Here is an 18,974-nt window from a genome sequence, read left to right on the forward strand (position 1 = left end):
GAAACAAAAAAAATGTTCTATACAATTTCGTCTCAGTTCACAAATCGCTCTTTAGCTACGGTGTCGGCGATTAGATTTTTAGGCCCGGTATAGATTTCGATTAATTCGGCAATTTTTTTTTTCACATAGAGATCCGTTCGGCTCATTCAGTTTGGCATCATCACGAGCTATTCAGCCACAAAAAAGACCAAACTGCGGGTGACGTTTTCGTTTCCATCACGAAAAAAGGGAGTAATACGTTATTTTGGCATACCTTTCAATTTGTTTGCATTAATTATTACTAAGCTCGGTCGAATAATTGGTACAATGCCGCGGGTAATTAAAAAGTCACGTGGTCGAAAGTCATTCGAAGCTTTGTCGTCCCGGCAGCGACGTTCAGTTAGGAGGGAACTTCGAAAAAATAGGCTATTATTCTGCAACGGTCGTGCAAATAGGTCGTCAAAAGCCGATTTGACCACTCATATAACTGTTTCTGATGCTGAAATCGATGATTCTAGCTCGTCGGTCGTATTTTCCTCGGCTAGGGAGCCATCCGCGCAACAAACTGAGTCTTCGATCATACACTCGTTCGATAATTCCATTAATCCTGGCATCGACGTGAGTCAAAACGATGATTATGATGACAGTACGGAAGGATCGTCCGGTTTCGTTATTGATTCTAGCGGGGAGTCTGCTCTTACGGATGAATCGGTTACAGAACGCTCGGGTGGCTTTCGCGACGATTTAGCCTCGTGGTTGGTCAAAAATAATATAAGTCATCGTGCCGGGGATGATCTTCTTGAAAATCTCAGGAAGCATTCATGTTTTTCAACTCTTCCGAAATATACAAAAACGCTTCTGAGTACTCCGCGTAAGCCGGTCGAGCTGCGTGAAGTGCCCCCCGGGGAATATCTTCATTTAGGGTTGAAGAACGCGCTCACGAGTATTCTCGATTCCACGCCGAAAGATGAAATTCCAGCTTTCTTAGAAATTGACTGGAGCATTGACGGGGCTAATCTTGATAATTCGGGTGATAGTCATATATGGCCGATCCAATGTAGAATTTCGAATGTGAAAAATTCTCCTGTCGGAATTATAGGTGTGTACCGAGGGCCAAAGAAACCTGCAAGCGCAATGGAGTTTCTCAGCTCCTTTGTGGAAGACGTAGAAAGTATCATAGCAGAGGGAGGCATTCGTTACCAAGAATCGATTTATCGCGTGGTTATTCGAGCTTTTATCGCCGACGCACCCGCTCGTTCTTTCGCATTGTCTCATGAGAGCGCGACTTCAACAAATCCTTGCTCGAAATGCAAAGTAACCGGTCGACACACCGGAACTCGTATGTGTTATGAACAAATTGACAATGTGCCGCGGACCGATCAGGATTATTTTAACGAAATCGATGAAGATTGTCACTTACGTAACGTCGAGAGTCCCCTCGAGCATCTTCCCATGGGTCCAGTGTCGCAGGTTCCGTTCGATCTTATGCATTTGTTATATCTCGGTGTTATGAAGCGGTTGTTCATTGCTTGGGTTTTAGGAAAGTTCTCGAAAACCTCTAAATTGTGTGCTCGAGATATTTTGTTGATTTCGGCAAGACTCAGATCCTTATTCGATTGGTGTCCTGAGGAATTCGCTCGTCGACCACGTTCGTTGGAAAGTTTTCTTCGCTGGAAAGCTACAGAGTTTCGTCAATTTTTGTTGTATACAGGAGCGGTCGTTCTGCGTGGTATATTGTCCGTTGAATTGTATGATCATTTCCTTTTGCTTAGCAGTGCTGCGCGTGTCTTGGTGTCAACCAATCCTTCCCGTCGAGAATTGACGTATGCGAGAATTGCTTTAAAACTTTTCGTTGTTCAAAGCCAGCGCCTTTATGGCTACGATTTTCTCAGTTACAACGTTCATGGTTTGTTGCACTTGGTCGATGATGTTGAATCCTTCGGCCCTGCCGACGGATATTCCTCCTTCCCGTATGAAAACGCGATGCAACATTTTCGCCGATGCGTCAGAAAGCCGCATTTGTCATTACAGCAAATCGCTAATAGAATTGCTGAGCGTACACGAGTAGCAGTTGCTTCCCGTCCGTCCATACGCAATACAGAAACTCCTATCGTTCCCGATCGACATAATACTGGTCCGCTACCGCGTCATATTCACATTGACGATGTTGCTCAGTTCCGCCGTTTGAAAGGTCGAAATTTCATGTTGAGTACAAAAAATCGCAACCGCTGCTGCATCCTTAAGGATTCTGGAATTTGTTTAGTAGAAAATATAATTGTTTATCGTAATGTCACTTACCTCGTTGTGAAAAAATTCGATTCGGTGGAAGCTTTCTTCAACGTCGGTATATCGTCAAGCGATGTAGGGTTCTTCAAGTGTCAAACGCTCACTGAAAACGTTTCAATGGTTCCATTTGTCAAAGTGTTATATGATGCCTCTATGGTCACCTCGTCGCACCGGCAACAGCGACGTTGAAACGGTTGCTGAAGATACATTCGTAGTTGCCGCAATGAATCCCTACTGATAACGCAACCGAGGAATGCGTTGTCGCTGTTTTCATTCGTATTGACTTCTCTCTTTTCTATTGGGACTCTATGGCTACAATGTCTCGACTTTTATTTACTCTTTTCTATTTACCGTTGAATTTTCGCTTCTTGGAGAAGTTGTTTTCGGGCCAAAGAATTGTTTGTCCATTTTTCAATTGCATGTCCTTCTATCGCATTAAGCGTTCTACCGTTTCTAACATGTTTTCATGGTACTTCGAAAGTTTATCAATTCTCTGTCGCAATACCTCCTCCTCCCCCCCCCCCCCCGCCATAAGTAGATGTTCTCGCAGTTGTTTTTTAATCCACAGCATGGATACGTCACGACCGACGAGAAACAAACGGCCACCTTCATACCTTCGGGATTACAATCCCACTTTTCAAACTACGTCATCGGAGGAATATTCGGTAGATCAGAGCGGGGAACCTATTCCAGAAAACCGCACGAATTCGACGCCTCGAGAAACCGAGGCTAATCTACGGGGTGCGATGGAGGCCCTTCAAAATTTCCCACCGTTGTATAACAATCATACGTCACTTGCAATTGCCACGCATGGGCAATACAATACTGTGCGTTCAAAAAATTAATTAATGACGATATCCGCAGTAAGAGTTCTTCGTAAAAACGCGTAATCTCGTTTTTCGCAAATTGAATCTCAGGACACCGCGGAACCGGAATACATTCCGTCATCAACGCCGGGATCCGAGCATCCCGAACCGTCGTCATTAATAACGTTGGAATGTCCTCATCGGAGCGGAACATCGTCATGCCAACAAGATGCAACGACATCAGAGGAGATATCGGCTATGACCCCCGGACAATTCCAGACGACATCGGATCATGATATCCGCGCGCACGGGGAGAAAACGCCAACGCGAATTACAACGACGAGCGACTCAGCTTGCAGCACGACGAGGCCTAACGAGACATTGACGATGCAACATGAAGTGGAACAACAACAACATCAACGACATCGACGAGAACCGCAACTAACACAACAATACAATTTATCTCTACATTATCAACGAGACAACTCTGGATCACAATTGCAGCAACAAAAATCCTTTCAATTTCAGAAAACGCCAACGCGTACCACAATGACGAGTGACTCAGCTTGCGGCACGACGAGGCCTAACGAGACGTTGACAACGCAGCACGAAATGGGACAACAACAACAGCAACGACAACAACAACAACAACAACAACAACAACAACAACAACAACAACAACAACAACAACGTCAACTACACCGACAAGAACCGCAACTAACACAACAATATAATTCATTTCCACATTATCAACGAGACGACTATCGATCACAATCACTACAACCGCAACCCTCTCAATTTCAGGATGAAGCGGATCAATATCAACAGCCGTTGTATGAAAATCCATGGGGTCGTTCTTATGAACCACAACAATGGCAATATCCACCACGGCCTTGGCCCCAATTCAATCAGGCATTCAAATTCGCTTCGGAAGAGTCGGTGACAGCACTGAGAGAGGATGTAACGTAAGAAACTGCCCCTCGAATCATTTACGCGTCTTTCGTGATAATCAGGATTTTTTTAATAATTTACGTTCCTCTCATTCTGTTGTTTTTGATATTTAGGTCGCTCGCGAAAATCGTGAAAAAGGGAATGCGGTAATTATTACGAAATACTAGCACGTATATCAATATAGTCGTTGCCACATGATTGTTATCGATACATTTTCTCTTTCTCCATTTAAATGAAATTCAACGAATAGCGATCTCAAGAAATTATATGAGCGGGAACTATCCACGGAATTTCCCGAAAAACCTAGATCATTACCACTTACGAGCCCCGAGCAAATAAATGATTTCGAGGCCATACCGGACGACGAGTACAAGAATGTGGTAAGCTTATAATATCACCCAAATTATACACCACTCGACGAGACTTTTCTATTTTTTAAAGAATATTACATAATGCTCCAAATAAAATTGTAAGGAACTTTTCAAAAAACGGAAATCAGAGCGACTGCTCCCCCCCCCCCCCTCCCCCCTTGATGTTTGTCATGAAGAGAAAAATTATAAAAAAACGGTCAAGTTCAAAAGTACGTGTACACGCGACCGAAAAGAAATCGGAAAAAATATGTACATTAAATTAAAATTTCATTAAACGTTTCTATCATAGCTGTCACAATCTCGATAACTTACCATTTCAGGTCAGATACTTGGGGTCGCTCGGTGGCCACACATTAGTTGAAACGGCTAACGAGATTTTGAAGAACGCCATGGAAGATTCGGTATCGCCGGCTTTGACCTGGCTCGGCCGAAAACCAAATGAGATAGCTCTTGGCAAAACAAGATTTGCCAAAGCCCTTTATGGTAAGTAATGTTATGAATTAATCAACTTTTCTTTCTCAATCCGAAAGTAAACTAATCATTTTTGTCATTACGTTTGCAATATAGCGGCAGTTGCGAGGAATAGAAATTATCCGAAACCAGATTGGTCCCAATTCACCGACGCAATGACTAACGCGCTCAGGAGTTCGAAGCAGCGCCATCGGAACAGCCTGAATAACGCAAAGGAAAATCAAAGGGGCCCCAGAGGAAATGTTCCACCCAATGATCAGCCCCGGCGTATTGAGAATCGTACGCCATCTCATTCGCAGACGCATGATGGAAGCGGTAATTCGGATATTGAGAATGTTGACGAGGATATGAGACGACGAAATCGCAGCCTTCAACGTCGCACGCGCAACAACGCCGCTCACCAACGATCCCGCCAACGAAACGTATCAAGGTCGTCCTCAGATTCGATGCTGTCAAGCGCAAGGTCACGTTCTCCGATCTAATCGATAGGTAGTATCCCGCCAAAGAGGTAAACAGCTTTGTGTCACACAAATAGGTAATTCATTTTTTTTAATGCATGTTATTTAATAAGGTAGTAGCTAGGAAGTATAATTATTTGCGAGTGAAAGAACAGAGTGCATCGTATGAATGAGTTAGTGGTTCGGATTCCACAAAAAACGTAGGTCCCCCAATGCACGGGTGTGCAGTTTAAAGTATCCGGGTTTTCGTGGTGGTATCGTAAATTAAAAGATGGCTAGCAACTCCGCTAAACTCGGGTTTTTCTACTGTACGCCCACATTCATCGTACCATGGGCCCAACGTCACGATACGAATTCACCCGATTAAATGCATGTTCATTTTTATTACTTTATGTTAGATTAAATAATTATAACTATTACTGTATTACTTACCGATTTGCCGATACTGCCTCATCGATTCAATGATTGTTTCTTTTTTCGAATAGCTCGGGAACGGGACATTGCGTTCTTCGGGTGATCGCGAGTCGACAAGGTAATGTACCGTCGACACTCTGCTCGACTGTCGGTAACAGAGCCGCGTCGCTCGAGCATCGTAAATTATACGGCACAACACGCTGAGAATACGCCTTTACCTCATTGCTACAGTCTGTCACTGATTCTTGGTTTCGATGCTGTTATTTTGCACTTCAATCCGGTCTGCACTACGTGTCGTCCCGTTGCCGTTCTCTTGCTGTTACTCCGTATTACAAGCCACACGTTTTCTCACTAAATAAGTGTGCCAGCAAGGGCACAGCAACGGAACGGCACGTCGTGCTGTCCTGTTGCTGTTCCCTTGCCGTTACTGCGTATTTCAAATCTGATGTTCTTTCGCCTAAGGAGTGTGCCAGCAAGGGAACAGCAACAAAACGGCACGTCGTGCTCTCCTGTTGCTGTTCCCTTGCTGTTACTCCGTGTTTCTAACGTGATGTTTTCTTGCTCAAGAAGGGTGCTCAAATAACCACTCAAAGGGAACTGCACGGCGTGCTATTTTATTGCCGTTCTTTCGCTGTTTCATTGATTTAGTTTTTTGATCAACAAAACAGTACATCGTGCTGTTCTGTTGCCGTAGCTGTGCTATTACTCGCTCTCACATGGTGTTGCCATCTTGGCGACATTATTTTTCGCAATATTGCTGCCAAATTTATAACCGTGCCGTTAGTTTGCTGTTCAATTCGGAAGCAAACTAAGCAATATTTGTGTCATGTTATTCTGAATCGTGACGTCGTGTTGCTGTCTTTATGCTGTTTTCAATATATTCACAGCACGTTTGTCTATCTGGGATATATATAACCTAGCCTACTGACGATATATTTACACTGGACAATATTTCTCGCACTCTGATTTAATTGAAAGATTATTTTAGTTAACGCTTATTTCCAGTCGAACAAAATAATGAAATCTTGAAAAGTTTTCGTTGACATATGCATCGCACATTTTTTATATCCTTTTTCGCACACATATCACAGACTACATTTACGCGGCCGCTTTGATACTGGTTTAGTATATCACAAAATTTAACGAAATAAATAGTAATATGCACTTCGTTAGATGACGAAAATTATTTTTAGTTATCCCGCACGCACTTCATAATATCATAACCCCAAACGTCAACATGACGTGAAACTTCGGCTGGTGACTTTCGAGTTCTCGGCATGTGACGTCAGTCCGCGACACCGCCGCGAAGTTAGACCGAGGGACATGAGGCCTTTGATGGTATTATAATATACAGACATGTCAAATTTCTAAATGTGTTAGTAACTTTTGCATAATCTTGAGCCTGTGCAAAGTTTTTTCTCAGCAATTACGCTACTGATCGTGTTGGTTTCGGGCTCATTCGAAAGAGATTTTGCAATTTAGTCTCCAGACTAATTTTCGCTTAATAAAACATCTCTTGAGCTCCGCAATTCTAGAAAATCACATGCCAGTTTTACCCCCACCACCGCGAATCATTTTATTCAGAGAAAAGATAGTCTCGGCGAGAGCCTCAGGCCAGCAGACGACAGGGTAGAGACTCGGTAGAGTCTCGGGACAAGTACATTGACAGCCCTGTCGTCTGCTGGCCTGAGGCTCTCGCCGAGACTATCTTTTCTCTGAATAAAATGATTCGCGGTGGTGGGGGTAAAACTGGCATGTGATTTTCTAGAATTGCGGAGCCCAGGAGATTTGTTGTAAAGCGAAAATCAGTTTGGAGATTAATTTTCAAAATCCCTTTCGAATGAGCCCAAAGTCAATGTGATCGGTGCCGTAATTGCTGAGAAAAAACTTTGCACAGGCCTAAGATTATGCAAAAGTTACTAACACACTTATAAACTGGAGGTATCTGTATACGCGTTCTGACCGACACATATAAGAGCATTTTGATGCCCTTCATAGCCAATCCGCACCGAGAAAATACCGGTTTCAACCAATCGCCGATTAGAAAACTTCTCAATGGTCCTGTCGTCTATCTTCACACCGTCAGTCTTCTTGTAACATCATCGTTCCCATGTTTGTTTTACGATACTCTACGTTCGGACGCTGAAAGCGTGTACGCGCCCAAGTCGAACGCACCCTTCGTGTCACATAATTTATATCTATACTGTCAAAATAATTTCTTTCGGTCACCGTCTGCGTAAATTCGTTCATCGTCCATATAATAAAATTTCGGGGAAACAGTGCGAGATGTGTAAATTCGATTCACAGTTCTTATATAACTGTAAAATGTGTTATGCGAATTTCGTGAAAACAGTGCGGTTTAGATCAATCTCATGCCCGTGAAAAACGGCACCATTGGCCCAAGCTTGGTGCAGTACCGCGCCAACTATACGCGATGGTTGGACGACCGTTGGCAATATAACTCGGCCAACCGTAGCACCACGGTTGGAGTGATAGCTACGGTCCTACGGTAGGCTAGCGCTTGGGACCAGTATCGGCCCAGCGTTAGTTTGGACAACGGCCCAACGCTGGGCCGGTGTCTGTCCAATGCCAGCCCCACATTCATCCAGCGTCATTCCCCAGCGAATGCCTGTTATCGATTATTTAATTAAATAATATTTATTTTCAATCATGCTTATTTTATCACCCTATACAATTATCCGTCATTGTGGAAATTTTAATTAGTTAAAAAAAAAACAGTTCCTTATATTTTCTTTAGAGTTGAAATTTTTCAGAGGGGATTTGAACTGCCTACCTACAACTTTCCTACCTAATGCCTACCTAGTTTGTCCGAGACGCTAACCACTACACTATCGACTACTTCCTATTTTTGTATCAACATTCTCAAAATAAAATATTGGGCCCATTCTGGTATTGTATCATATGTGTACATATTGAAATCGCTTTTTTAATTCTCAACCGATTTAGACCAAATTTGGTACACAACCGTAAAATACCCGGAAACAAATTTTCATGTAATTCGATAACTTATTAGCTCGTACGAGTTTTGATAAGAAAACTGAAAAAAGTTTATCCTTCAGCCGATTAATTAATAAAGTCGAAAAAATTAAATGACTAATCTGTATATTATTAAAAGATACACGGCCCGTCTTGAATCTTTCTGCCTACACTTTACCTCAATACTTGGCGTCAAGACGCTGCCGCGTCTCTAGATTATTATTATTATTATTGATATTATTATCGTTATTATTATTGTTATACAAGAAATCTTAATTCATTTGCAATATCAAAAAAATGAAGATAACACAACATGTGTCCACTAAATATTATATATACTGAAAAAAAAATTGCTTCAAAGAGTGGATTATTATTTGGTGAGTGCGAGCAACAAAATATTCTTGGATTAATAACAACAAATTGGTTGATGAACAACTAATGGATGACCAGAAGTTGATCATCAATTGCTGCCGTTGCAAGACAGTGCTGGCTGAGCCTAGGCTGATGAGCGGATACCGATTGTATATCTAACAATTTAAAAAATAAGGCGAGCAGTATTAACCCGAGGTATGGGACAATGATGGCCTCCAACGGTTGGCTGCCAGTCATGAACCGACACTGGCCCAAGCGTGGGCGATTGTCGGGTCCCAATGCTCAAATTCTTCATTGGCTATAAGCGTGGGCAAATATGCTGGCCCATGCTCGGGCTCAACGTCGAGTCCCAACGGTTGGCTGCCAGTTATAAACCGACACCGGCCGAGGGTTGGCTGGTTGTCGGGTCCCAATGCCCAAGTTTAGCATTGACTAAACGTGGGCAAACATGCTGGCCCATACTCGGGCCCAACGCTGAGTCCCAACGGTCGTTTACCCAGTATCGAGCCAAGCATCGGCCATATGGTAAGCATCGGCAATTTTTTCACGGGTGGCTATGTGTTCGCAAGTGTTTGTTAATATATAAACATTAATGTTGGGAAATGTCTCCTTGTATAAACACTTTGACTTTTACATTTATTTTGTGACATAATTTTCTTGCAATCATTTGTTTTTATTTGGTTAAATTTTCAACAGGAGAGTTGCGAGAAAAAAAAATGTTCGTTCATTATAACCTCAAACGCTCTTTCCAAACTGTGTGCCTTCCTAAATTGTATGTCATGCAATTATATTGAAAAAAAACTCGCGAAATTGGTTGTATATAAATGAAATTATTTAAATTAAAAAAAATGTTGATTAAATAAAAGTGTCTAATCTAGTGCATTCTAATATTTTCTTTCATTGAGTTTGGCTGTGCTCTCTACTCCCTTTTTTCTACCTTCTTAGCTTACAGAATATCCCTACCAATTTCAATTCATTATTCTCTAGATAATACGTGTGTTGTGGGTTCCTCGTAATGATTTCAACAACATAATATGAAAAATATAGAACGAAGAGTCTAGTTTATACAATTTGGGCCGAGTAAATGCATAGATATTCCCTTGTGTTGCATGATGTATTTGGAAATTTATATCAAAAAGTTATTGGGTGCTTTATTTCTCGTGATATTAAAATTTGTATTGTTGAAATGCGATGGACACCTCTAAAGTTGAAGAACGTTATGGAAGGACATATATAGAGAGTATTTCTACTTCATATTTGCAATTGGCATTATGGGTTGAAAAATTTATGTCTGTAAGTCTACGCCTGATCATTTTTGGATATGATCAGATATTCAGTCTGCGAATAGCCATGGAGACATACAAAAGTACACCATTTCGCTTGCCTCAACATGCACCATGTCTTTCACTTTTTCTCTCAAATGTGACATAATAACATTCGAGAATGTGGTTCAGGAAATTCTGAAATGTTTTTCCCTATAGTATCAAAGTTTGTATTACCAGTATGCAGCGAGTACCTGTAAACTTTGATATTTCTGTAAAGCAGCCGGTGTGGAAATCATTTCACTTTTTGGTATCGACCGTAGTATATAAACAGAGAAAGTCATTACTAAAGTCTTCAGTCGCTTATTACTGAATAGGTCTGAAATTGCTGTCTTCGAAAGCCAATGCACAGATACATCAAACAATTTTGAGCTCTGTTGGCTGTTAAGCGTACTGTCTTTATTACTTTCAGTATTGGTCTGTAGGAAAATGAAGATGAATGAACCGCCGCGGATACTTACAAACTTTGAAAATTCTGTGTATTAACATATGCGCCAGATATTATCGTTTCGCATTTTTGATTATGGAATATGGACATGAATAAATAATAAAAATTACAGAAGAAATATAAAATATGGATATGTATAAAAAATAAGTAAATAAACATAATAAAAAAATAATCATAAATGTTACAAAAAGTCAGCGTTGGCTCATTTCAGAATGGCATAACATTTTATGGTTTCAGAATGCCATGCATACATAAAAAAATAAGCGATTCTGTTGGTCTAGACACACTATATTGTTTCTTGCTTCTATTGAAACTCGGTGGGTACATGCAGAATTTGAAAATTTTGTGCATCGACATGTGTGCATTCACTTTGCATCTCTGGATATAGTGATATGAATAAAAGTGAATTCATCGAAAAGTCATTGGAAAGCTCATTTCAAATGCAATAAAAATTTCTATCTTCAGGATGCAATGTATATAATATCTTAAAACTGCCAATTCTGTTGGATATTTTTTAATTTTATCTATCTCTCACTTGAATTTTGGAGAAAAAGTATCGAAAAAATCTGTTTTATGAAAGAAGTCTTCACATCCCTTCATTCCTGGTATGAAGACTTGGGAAAAATCGCCAAAGTCTAGGGATAGATCTGTGCCGATCATTTTTTACATCAAATTTTACGAAAAATAAGTCCTTTTTCGTGGAAACCAAAGTGACAAACTGAAAATAATATCTCGGCCTCCAATGTGCATTCCTCGGTGCTCTTGGGTTCCCAATGAGCATAACATATTAGAGTACAAGGGAAAAAATCACCAAAGTCCAAGGACAAATATGTAAAAAAATATTTTCAGTACATCTTTGACAAAAAGTTGGTCTTTGTTCGTGGAAACCAAAGTTACAAGCTGAAAATTATATCTCGGCCTCCAACGCGCATTCCTCCGTGCTCTTGGGCTCCTAATAAGCATAACATATTAGAGTAGAAAGGAAAAATCGGCAAAGTCCAAGAACAGACCTGTGATAAAATATTTTTAGTTCAATTGTGACGAAAAGTTTGTCTTTTTTCGCGGAAACCAAAGTTACAAGACGAAAATCATATCTCGGCCTCCAACGCGCATTCCTCCGTGCTCTTGAGTTCCCAGTGGGCATAACATATTATAGTACAAGAAAAAAAAATCTCCTAAGTCCAAGGACAGACTTATGACGATATTTTTTCTGTACAATTTTGACGAAAATTTGGTCTTTTTTCGTGGAAACCAAAATTTTTAACCGAAAATCATACCTCAGCACCCATCCTGGATTTCTCCATGCTCTTGGGTTTCTAATGGCCATAATATATTAGAGTAAAGGGAAAAAAATCGCTAAAGGCCAAGGACAGACCTGTAACGAAATATTTTCAGTATAATTTTGACGAAAAATCGGTCTTTTTTCTCGGAATCCGACGTTAAGAGCCGAAAATCATATTCCTGCCACCAACATGAACTTCCTCATGTTCTTGGGTTCCTAATGGACATAACGTGATGTAAAAAAAAAACGCGTCTGGAACTCTACCCCTGCGGTGGTGCGGAAAAGAGATCACAGTATCATATCATCATCGTGCGTGTTTAAAATCTTTGAAAATGCACTAACAAAATAACATTCTTAAAAAACATACTAACAAAATAACACATGAAAATTGAAATTTAAATTCTATAGCCATCAAAATGAAATCGAGGAAGTCGAGAAAAAAAACGTGATATCAAACCCCAAAATTCCCCTAGGGAAAAAAGGTTGGGACAAGTACATTCATGGTCCCTTGTTTCTGGATGACATAGAAAAAATATTAAAAACCAGGAAAAAAATTCTATAGATGTACAAAAGGATAAATTAAAAAGTTCAAAAAAATTCAACAGAAATAAGAAATAATCGAAAAAAAATCAATAAAGGAAAATAAAAAATTTTCAAAAAAATTCATAAATATTGAGCAAATTGAAAAATGTACTATCCAAGTTTCATGCAGTATAAAAATGTATATCAATTGGAGGCCAAGTTTTTATCAAGAGACTCGGTAGAGTCTCGGGACAAGTACATTGACAGCCCTGTCGTCTGCTGGCCCGAGGCTCGCCGAGTATACTTTCTCTGAATAAAACGATTCGCGGTGGTGGGGGTAAAACTGGCATATCATTTTCTAAAATTGCAGAGCTCAGGAGATGTTTTATAAATCAAAAATTGGTTTGGAGACTAATTTTCAAAATCCCTTTCGAATGAGCACGAAACCAACACGATCGGTAGCGTAAATGCTGAGAAAAAACTTTGCACAGGCTCAAGATTATGCAAAAGTTACTAACACATTTATGGATTTACCGTGTCTGTACAGAACACCATCAAAGGCCTCTTGATGCCAGCTATAACCCATTTCTATGAAAGCTCGGGTCCCGGGATCCCGGCTACAGAAATAATGAGTTATGATTGGTCAGGACACTCGCTGTACCGTTCCAGCGGAATAAAGTTTATGAATATATACCTATATATACAATGCCATCAGTCAGCCGTCAGTTTTTGATGTTATAACAAACGGATTTTCGACATTACGAAGTGCGGGGTGAAAAAAAAAAATTTTCATCTAATAAAGTGTTCAATATCTATTTATTTTATTAAAAATAGTGGTATGTGGTGTCATACATGCAGTGTATTACGAAAACCAGACATATAGTGACTTTGGCGGGATATATTGTTCAACCATCTGTCAGTTTTTGATGGCATGAGCAAATTAATAGCAACAGCGATCTAAATGATAAAATTCGGAGAAACAGTGCGGGCTGTATGAATTCGATTCAAAATTCTTATATGACTATAAAAAAAAAATGTTATGTAAGTTTTGTGAAAACCATGTGGGTTAGTTTACCCTCATCGCAATCGGTTCGCGAGTATTTATTATATAGGACATATATTAGTATTGGGAAATTTCTCCTTCTACTAATTCTTTAATTTTACGTGTATTTATGACATAATGTTGTTGCAATCCTGGTTCTGGTTCATTAAAAATTTTCAACGGGAGTTATGTGAGAAAAAAAAACTTTCGCTCATTATAACCTCTCAAACGTTCTTTCAAAACAGAAATTTTATGTTGTGTTATTACATTATAGAAAAAATATGCGTGGTTGTATGTAAATGAATGCAAATAAATTTTGAAAAACTTTGGTGAAGTAAAAGTGTCTAATTCAATGTATCGTTGTCATATTTTTTTTCATTTCGTTTGGCTGTGTTCACCGGGCCCTTTTTCTCATCTCTCCTTAGCTTACAGAATATCCATACCCTATTCATTCTCTAGACAATTCGAGTTACATTCGTATTTCCATTTCCTCATATATTGCGTTCAATAAATTGGAAAATTCATAACAAGAAGTTTTCATGATTGCTTGTTTATAAACCCAAGTTTTAAAAAATCTTTGGGCCATGTAAATACTGTGACGTGACATTTTGAGCCACGCCACTCGTACGGTTCCGTGTCGACCAGTGGACCGGATTTACGGTCCTACTTGACCGACGCACGCCGACTCACGGGGCTGGACCGATCGGAGACTCAACTGGCGTAAAAGCGAAGTATTTTAGTTTGTTTTATTTCACCGTTTATGAATTAGTCTTTGCGGCGAAAAGTGTTTAATATCATCGCGTAATCCGCGAAAACGTGTGAACGCGGTCGAGAAGCCGTCGAGAGAGGAGACTGAGAGAGATAGAGCCTAATAATTGAATTGTATCATTGTCGTTTTATTGCATTTTGGCCCATTTCACCCCACGTCGTCGCCCTCGCGCGGGAAAACGCGCTAGCGTCTCAGCCCGGTTCGTAAAGATAGCTTTCTTGGTTAAATCGCGTGCTCGAGTGCGGATCCGTATTCCGGGTTCAGTCATCGAAATCTGGGAGTGGGTGTCAAGGACTAGCGCCGGAAAAAGGCCCATTGTCAGTGGCCGCCCGCTAGTCCTCCTACCGTAGCAATCAAGAGTTGCAACCCCACCATCGTATCCTTGGGAACCGCGGTCCGAGTCAAATCGGCGCCTCGTCTAATGGGGTTCGGGTTCGTTTCCGAGGTGGAGGTGCTGAATTTCCTGGTGGTTTAAGAGTGGGCCCACCGTGGATTCAGGGACGCTTGAATTCATGAGGGAGGCCTCCCCTCTTTCCGGAGACGAACGCTGGATGGCCCTAGAGGAAGGCGACCAAGGAACGATCATTTGGAAGGACCTGTACTCGAGCGCGGGGTTTGAGAACCGTATCAGCCGCATCGATCCTCGTTCGCTGGATCGGAGTGGGGATAACATTCCAACGCAATACGCAAAGAACTCCGAAATACCACGTGAGGCGTGAGAACGAGAGAAATAGAGAATAATCCAGTGCTGGGACGCGGGCGCGTGGCCCTTCGTGGGGGGTAATGAGTGGTGGGGATAGCGCGAATTCGGGAGCTCTTGCCTACGAACGAGGCGAGGGATCATCAGTCTACGATCGATAACCGGTGCCGTGAGTCAAGTGTAAGTGCCCCTTTTGGATTACCTTGCTGGTCTTGGATGATTCGGAGGAACTCTCGGTGAGCTCGTTCCTCTTTTTCTCCATTGTCGCGTTCGACCCCGTGATTCTCCAGTTATTTGTCGTTTCTTTTAGAATTACTGTGGCGTTTGTTATATTCTCTTTGGCGAACCACGCGATCATGATCTTTTGCGATAGTCTCGCGTTCATCTCCGCGTGGTCATAATTATGAGTTGGAGAATCACGGGGGAGGACAATCACGATCCGAATTGGCCTCTCTTTAGTCTGAATTATTTCGTTACTATTCGAATATTTTGTGCGAGAATTTTGCGGGTATGGTACGATGAATATTGCGTCGTACTTTTCCCCGATTTTGTAATATCGTGTTTGCGAACCACCGGGTTCGCCTCAGTCTCTCTCTCAGCACGCGCTCAAGGCCAGCGTCGTCCTCGCGTGTTTACCTTTTTTCTGGCGCTTCGCGCTCGCCGCGCGGGCTATCTCTAAGCCGATTTCGTTATCTTATGCTCCGCCGTATTATGTTCTATATTTTCCGTGGTCGAGAATCCCTGGCGAAACATTATTACCTCGTCGGGATTTATTCTTTTGCGTACGATTATTACGCTATTATATTTTCTGTTGTAAATGGAATTCGTCAAGTTGCCTACAAGCCACGACGTACCGCTGCTTACCTATCCGTTTCGGACTACCTCGCAGCGGTGATTCCATATTTTTCTTTATCGGGTTTAATTATTTCGTGTGCGATTATTGCGTTATTATATTTTGCTTTGTAAATGGAATTCGTCAAGTTGCCTACAAGCCACGACGTACCGCTGCTTACCTATCCGTTTCGGACTACCTCGCAGCGGTGATTCCATATTTTTCTTTATCGGGTTTGATTATTTCGGGTGCGATTATTGCGTTATTATATTTTGCTTTGTAAATGGAATTCGTCAAGTTGCCTACAAGCCACGACGTACCGCTGCTTACCTATCCGTTTCGGACTACCTCGCAGCGGTGATTCCATATTTTTCTTTATCGGGTTTGATTATTTCGTGTGCGATTATTACGTTGTTATATTTTCTGTTGTAAATGGAATTCGTCAAGTTGCCTACAAGCCACGACGTACCGCTGCTTACCTATCCGTTTCGGACTACCTCGCAGCGGTGATTCCATATTTTCCTTTATCGGGTTTGATTATTTCGTGAGCGATTATTGCGTTATTATATTTTGCTTTGTAAATGGAGCCGTCAAGTTGCCTACAAGCCACGACGCGCCGCTGCTTACCTATCCATTTTGGACTACCTCGCAGCGGCGACTCCAGATTTTCTTTAGCGGGACTTCTTTCCTCGTGTACGGCTGATCCGATGGCCGATCTCGTTTCTTTGGTTATTTTATTTATCGATTCGCTCGGAGCCAATTTCGTTATTATTTCCTGTATTATTGTTTGTGAGTCACGACTACCTCCGACTAATAAACCGCATTTTTAAGTCGAAATAATTACGCGTTGAGTATCTCTTTTGGACCTTTTATGTTACCCTGTGTTGTTACTCTCATCTTGGGCCAGCTCCTCTACCATTTCGTACCTCAGTTGGAGCTGAGTAGCCGGACCGTCCTCGGTCACCTGTGTCGGGTGGCTCGGAAGGCCGTATTGGGCGAGGTAGGGCGAAAAATAAGTCGGTATTCCGACGGTACCTCGGTACCTGGCGCCCAGCCCGACCTCGCCGGTACGCCGCCACCCTTTAGCGGGTCAGGTGAGTCGAGAAGGGACAGGTTGGACCCTTTGCGGGGAAAAATCTCGTTACAACACATAGATATTCACTTGAATTGTTGCACGATGAATTTGGAAATTTATTTCAATGAGTCATTGGTTGCTTATTTTTCGTGATATCAAAATTTGTATCTTCGAAATGCAATGAATACCTTTTAAGTTTGACAACATGATGAAGCGACATGTATATTGAGTATTTCCAGACCATGTTTACGATTGGCATTATGGATTGAAAAATTCATGTGTGTGAGTCCTACGCGTGATCATTTTTGGATGTGATCAAATATTTTGTCTGTGTATAACCATGGAGACATACTAAATTACACTATCTAGAGACGTGGCAGCGTCTTGACGCCAAGTATTAAAAAGAACTTTTGTAGGCAGAGCGAGTCAAGACGGCCGTGTATCTTTACTTGAGATTGGTCGATTTCCCCTGACTCGTGAAGTTGAAGTGGCCGCCATTTGTTGGAAATTAGTCGGATGAAAAAAATAACAGTAGGACACGATAATGTGATGTATGCGCTTGGTATGATGAAAAAATTAGTTTGGTGTGACATTGGGAAAAGGGTTAAAATGCAGTTATGAAAATTAGGGGGTGCAATTTCAGGATCGAAAATTTTCTTCAACAATATATACATGTCTACTTTCCGTTCCCTTTCCATGGGTGAAAATTTGGTTATCGGGATAAATTCTTGGAATTGGAGCTCGAATCGGGTAGCAAAAAATTCTCAGAGTTTGAGGTCGAATCGGTTAGTAAAAAATTCTCGGAATTGGAGCTCGAATCGGGTCGCAAAAAATTCTCGGAATTGGAGCTCGAATCGGGTAGCAAAAAATTCTCGGAATTGGAACTCGAATCCTTCTGAGCTATAATCTTGCAGGTTAGACTAACAAACTCATTTATATGATAGGCATATAGAATGCCAACGCGGGCAACGGGGGTCCAGGGGGCGGAGCCCCCGGCGGGGGTGGAGGGGGCGGAGCACCCCGAATAAAGGCGAATAAAATTTTAATTTGACTATCCCAAATAATCCGTCCACTACATTGCCACCCCTCGAAAAAATGCGAAAAACTGCGAATACATAAAAACGCGCATACAGAACGACTCCACGGGTTCCGAAGGTTTATAACACGACAAATCGGTCTCATCTTAAACTTCGCATCACCGCGTGCCATGACCCAGCAGAACCACGAAAAATCGCGAATACAGAACGGGTAGAGTTCAATATATAGGGTAATGTGGGGCAAAATGGACACTTAAGGATTTAAGCAAGTTTCATTGATGAGCATATGGTCTTTCAACTATTTTTGAGTCCCAAAATTGATGCCCAGTCCTCGTTTTCCGAATTTTGTAAAAAAAAATTCCGGGGCAAAACGGACACAGCCTCTACGAGGCATAAAAATCGAAAAATCGACATTGATCGTTGTTGCAAGTAAATCCGTCCAGTCGATCCTGAGATATGTAACGTTAGTGATTTAAAATCCATCGTTTCGGGAACTTTAATATCTTAGAGACAGACGGGCGTAAGTTCACCATGTTTACAATTTAAAGTATATAATTAGATTTGAATGTCCAGTTACCATCTGAAATAACTGAGGACATACGCAACGTTGGAGTTCAACGAAATGAACGAAAAAAAAATTTATAATTCATTATTTCATTATTTTACGAATGATTGATGTTGCTTAAAAAATTACGAATTGGAAATTCGGCAGGGAACAAAATTGGAGATTTACTGGAATTATTTGAGAGTTTTTTTAGATCATTTCGTTGGACTCCAACGTTGGAAACTTCAGCGTCATAGTAAGGTTCTGTCTGATGGTTATTTATCAGTACTATTAAG

General features: G+C 41.3%; 1 protein-coding gene across 1 annotated transcript; it reads left to right on the plus strand.

Moving 5' to 3' along the window:
* The first annotated feature begins 3,749 nt into the window (after positions 1–3,749).
* On the plus strand, positions 3,750–5,940 carry LOC122410891 (uncharacterized). Its single transcript, XM_043419354.1, has 6 exons — positions 3,750–4,036; positions 4,136–4,168; positions 4,273–4,402; positions 4,714–4,876; positions 4,961–5,327; positions 5,808–5,940. The coding sequence occupies exons 2-6, from the start codon at positions 4,164–4,166 to the stop codon at positions 5,938–5,940; spliced, it is 798 nt and encodes a 265-aa protein (XP_043275289.1). The 5' UTR covers positions 3,750–4,036; positions 4,136–4,163.
* Positions 5,941–18,974: the final 13,034 nt, after the last annotated feature.

This window comes from Venturia canescens, chromosome 5, assembly GCF_019457755.1.
Source record: "Venturia canescens isolate UGA chromosome 5, ASM1945775v1, whole genome shotgun sequence".
In the NCBI taxonomy this organism is placed as follows: Eukaryota; Metazoa; Arthropoda; class Insecta; order Hymenoptera; family Ichneumonidae; genus Venturia; species Venturia canescens.